The sequence below is a fragment of the Myotis davidii genome, unplaced genomic scaffold (assembly GCF_000327345.1).
Source record: "Myotis davidii unplaced genomic scaffold, ASM32734v1 scaffold939, whole genome shotgun sequence".
Classification (NCBI taxonomy): Eukaryota; Metazoa; Chordata; class Mammalia; order Chiroptera; family Vespertilionidae; genus Myotis; species Myotis davidii.
In genome coordinates this window covers 82,888-87,770 of record NW_006290535.1, presented here as the reverse complement: position 1 = coordinate 87,770, position 4,883 = coordinate 82,888, and the positions used below count along the sequence as shown (strand labels likewise).

Below are 4,883 nucleotides of genomic sequence, written 5' to 3'. Positions count from 1 at the left end.
AAAATGAGATCAGAATTTAAAACCTATAGGCTCAGGAGCTCAAGGAATAGTATGTGCAGCTTCTGATGCCATTCTTGAAAGAAATGTTGCCATCAAGAAGCTAAACTGGCCGTTTCAGAATCAATCCCATGCTATGCGGGCTTACAGAGAGCGTCCATTCTGCTGCCGCCCCTGATGGCTATGGGAAGAAGGCTGGGAGGTCAGGAGTGTGACTCCGCTGCCGTCCTTCTGTACAGAGATAATTTACCAGTCTGTGTGTTAAGCCAGGGAGGGGATCGGGAGAGGGGAAACAGAAGGACAAACAGGCGGCAGTGGTCTCGGGCAGCTCTGGGATGTTAATATAGTCTCCCCCACGGGGAGGCTGAGTGGGCCAGTGGGATGCTGAGGCAGGGGCAGTGCTGGTGCCGGGCAGCAGAATCGTTCCTGTCCACACCCAGTCCTGGAAGGGAGAACACGCTGGGCGTGACACAGCTGTTCCCTCTCCTGAGCCGGGTGCCTCCCGGGCCTGGACCCCTCTGAGCCTCCCTTTCCTCCACAGGTCACGAGCCTGGGCTGGTGCAGTTGGTGAACTACTACAGGGGGGCGGACAAACTATGTCGCAAAGCTTCTTTAGTGAAGTAAGTGTTCCTTAAAACCTGGCTTTTTTTACATAAATGTTGTTTGCTTTCATCACAAAGCACTTAAGGAAGAAACATGGGGTTATTTTTAAAGGACAAAATACTTGTATTTAAAAAGGCAACACATACCCATTCTGGAGCTTCCTCTAAGCTACTTGGATTGCAAGTATTACATTATTGCCAGAATTCTGCCATCTAGCACTTGACAGGGCCTGTCTGTCTGTCTGTTTGTCTCTGAGGTGAGGCTCCCAAAAGCAGAGCCTGGGATGGGTTTACGGTGTAAGTGATGGATTGGGATGTATTTTGTACTCCAGCATCAGTCAGCCATTGGCTGTGGGGAGAAGTGGGGCATTTCTGGGCACAGCCTGTCCCTGGAGAAGGGGCATGCACACGACCTTGGCAGCTGCTCTCACGGGAGCCAGGGTCCCCTTAGGAAGGACACCTGGAGGGCGTAACTGCCTCTGCTGCACCGCCCCTCTCGGCGAAGTTGGGTTTGGCAGGTGTCATAAGAACAGTATCTTAAGGTAGAGGAAGCGATATTATCTGCTGATCTTGTGATCCCAGCTTTCCCTCTGATCAGCTGAGGCAAATGTCCTCGTCCCTCTAAGTCCCACTGTGTCCCTCCTGGGCGGTTGTGAGGGTGGATGAAGGTGATGTGTGTAAAGTGTGGGGCACAGGGGTTTATAGGGAGCATTTGGCTCTGTGCCTCAGCTTCCTTCTCTGTAAATTAGGGACAGTAATAGGAACTGCCTGGGATTGTTGTCTGGATTGAGTATGTAGAAGCTTTGAGTAATGCCTGCCTCAAAATAAATAAAAATAGATTTTTCTAAAAATAAAGGTGCAGTCTTCATAGGAATATGCCCCCTTTTTGTTCAGACTCACTGGCCCCAGTGACTTAGTATCCACTTCTCTCAGTGAGGAGTCTTCCTGATTTGTTGGCTACTCCTAAGGGAGACACGCTTTCTGAAGTCTTCTTCTTTTTTAAATTTTTTTTTTTTTATTGATTTCAGAGAGGAAGGGAGAGGGGGAGAGAGAGAGAAATATCAATGATGAGAGAGAATCATTGATTGGCTGCCTCTTGCATGCCCTCTACTGGGAATCGAGCCTACAACCCAGGCATGAGCCTTTGATCGGAATCAAACCCAAAAGCCCTTCAGCCCACAGGCGGACGCTCTGTCCACTGAGCCAAACTGGCTAGAGCTGAAGTCTTCTGATTACACATTTATTACATATTAGATGCAAAAGATTCTTTAACTAGAACTAGAAATGAGACATGATTGTCCAGATTATCCCTTTAGAAATTAATATAAAATGTTTATTTAGTACTTTTTCTACTATAATTTTTTCCTATAAAGATAAAGGTAGAATTTTGCTTCTATGAGTGAGAACAGAGGATGCTGTAGGAAACTATTCTGGGTATTTGCATATTCAGCAACTATGCTGAGGTGGAGTGAGAAGTACAGGACTGCACGACCAGGTGTGAGTAGGTGTCTGTTCCGGGGACCTTGGACAGCGCCAGGCTGACGCCCAGCGCCCCATCTGTAAAAGGGGGCTGGTGGTGATCACACCTGCTCTTTGCCCCTGGTGGCATGCGACACAGTCTGTGACATCTTGACTTAGGCGGACTGGGGTTGCTCTCATCTTCACAAGTGTCCTTTATTCTCTCGGGACTGTAGTCATTCCAGGAGGTGATGGTTCCCTTTATCATTTTGTCTCTTTCCCATGATTTTGATGGCTGGAAAGGGCTCGGAGAGTTTTAAAAAAAAGAAAGAAAGGCATCTTGGATGGCAGCTCACAGAGGACAGCTGGATTGTGCAGGGCCGTCGCAGCTGAGCCAGGATGATGCCAGCCTGTACCCAGAGGACCAGGGGCAGTGCCACGGGGCAGCCCCCAGAGGGTTTCTACTAGGATCCTGCCCTGGGCCCTGGACTGCAGGCACCTTCCCGCATCAGGACAGGGAGTGTCAGAAATTCATCGCGGCCCAAGGCCATAGACTCAGAGCCCTGAGGGGCGTTTCTTCTGGCCGAGGTTGCGGACTCTCTTCCCCTCTTGTGAGCATTTCTCCCCTGGAGATGTAAATAAGCCTCAGGCATGATTTCTTTCCAAATGGGTTTATGAGGAAATGGGACAAATGCAAAGAACTTCCTGCAGAAACTGGTCTTGGTTTCCTACAGGCAATGAAGGTGATCCTGTGGGCCAGCGCTGTCCAACCCCAATAGAATGCTAGCCACGTGTGACTTGAAATTTCCAAGTAGCCACGTTAAAACTAGTACAAAGAAACAGGTGCAGTTTATCTTAATCATATATTTTATTTAATTAAATAATAATCAAAATTTCATTCTGATATGTAATTAATATAAAAAAACAAGTGATGTATTTCAGATTTTGTTTTTATACCGAGTCTTCAAAATCTAGTGTGTATTTTACATCCCCAGCACATCTTAATTCAGGCACTAAATTTTTATTGCAAACCCCTTGTTCTGTATTTAGATTTCATAAAAGTTTATGCTTAAAAAAAGATTTATATACCAAATCTGCTCCACCTATGTAAAAAATTTTCAATAACTGAATCAGATACCAAGTAAACATTTTTCTTTAATATGCATGCACAATGACAAAACAGGGAGATTTTATTAGAAGAACTAACTTGGGTTTAAAGCAAAGGTATATTTTCAAAACTATGTCCAAGTTAAATAAATTCACCAACTCTTGTGTTAACTCAGTAGTATACTATCAAATTCAAAAGAGTACTGAATAAATTGAAAAGAACCCTAAATGTATTAACTTCAACCAAATGTTTTTCAAAATTACCCTTAGTTTTGCAGCTACTTTGCTGTCTGTTACAATTAAAAATCTTCTGCATATGAAGTCATGTTATAAAAATATGTAAAACCATTATTTTTAACTTGTATTCTAAAGTCCCAACATAAATTCTCATACTTATTTGGCTGGGTCATAAATAAAGTTTTCTTTTCCCTTCTTTTGAACTTTAAAATTAGCTTGTTTGTAGCAGTGTGAGAATCACACTGTCATTTTTAATCTTTTGGTTATTGGGTGAAATAATGAAATATTGAAAATAATGATTTAGCCCTAGTCGGTTTGGCTCAGTGGATAGAGCATCGGCCTGCAGACTGAAGGGTCCTGGGTTCGATTCCAGTCAAGAGCACATGCCTGGGTTGCAGGCTTGATCCCCAGTAGGGGGCGTGCAGGAGGCAACCAATCAATGATTCTCTCTCACCACTGATGTTTCTCTCTCTCTCTTCCCCCTTCCTCTCTGAAATCAATAAAAATATATTTAAAAAAAATGATTTAGCAAGCATTCCTTTTATTTCAAGAAATCCCTTTTATTTAGTGTTTTAACTTTACAAAACTCTTTCCTCTGACTATCCTTGGCAAAGACCACAGCATCTTTAAACACTGCCTTCTGTTTCGTGCGACAGGTCTCTACACTGGTGAGTCATGGTAGCCTTGGCAAGCACATACTGAAACAGTGTCAGAGTTGTATCCATGATACCTCCAGGGAGTGGGCTTCGCAAAACTGAGTGCAGATGTTTCCAACATGTATCAGACAGTAGAATGCAGTAATATGGGAAATATCAGTCTTAAAATCCCAGTAAATTCGAATTTTAACTCACCCCAGCTGGAGCATGTCTGTCGTGACAGACACGGATTTTTTGCTTGTAGGTGGAACTCGCCTTCGACAGATGTAAATGATGAAAATGAGCCACACGGTGAACTTGATATTTCTAGGCTTCTATTTGACAGTGTTTTCTCATATATTTGTAAATCCTTTGAGGGAACAGACCCAAAGTGTTAATTAGGCAGTCTCTTATGTCACACCACTTATTTAAAATTTTTCTTTTTAATTTTCAAGTTTTGAATCAATCTTTATTGTTAAAAATGTTTTATACTCTGTAGGTAGTTACTTAACTGGCTTGACTAAAAATCGTTCACTTTCTGTAAAATATGTTTTTTAGTCTTATTTCCTCAAAATAATTTCTACTACCACATTTTTATCTGAAGTGCTTTTCTTTTTTGTGTAGAATCCAAGTCATTTTATAGCTGACCGAAGCTACAAGCATAGATCCTATTAAACATTTGTTTCCATTGTTTTGTTGAATATTTAATTTGAATTTCAGCCACTAATTTCATTGATTCTTTTTGACTGTTGAGAGGCAGATCAACTTCATTATGTATTTGCTAAAAATGCCTCATGTACACTCTGCCACAACAAATTGCAATTGTTTGCCATTCGTTGTAAAATTT

At 42.6% G+C, this 4,883-nt stretch overlaps 1 protein-coding gene across 1 annotated transcript in view; it reads left to right on the top strand.

Moving 5' to 3' along the window:
• Positions 1 to 4,883, top strand: part of TTL (tubulin tyrosine ligase) — a 20,576-nt gene that overhangs the window by 1,871 nt on the left and 13,822 nt on the right. Inside the window, exon 2 of the mRNA XM_006763578.2 lies at positions 539 to 617. Within this exon, the coding sequence (XP_006763641.1) occupies positions 539 to 617 (79 nt within the window). The remainder of the gene's footprint in view (positions 1 to 538; positions 618 to 4,883) is intronic.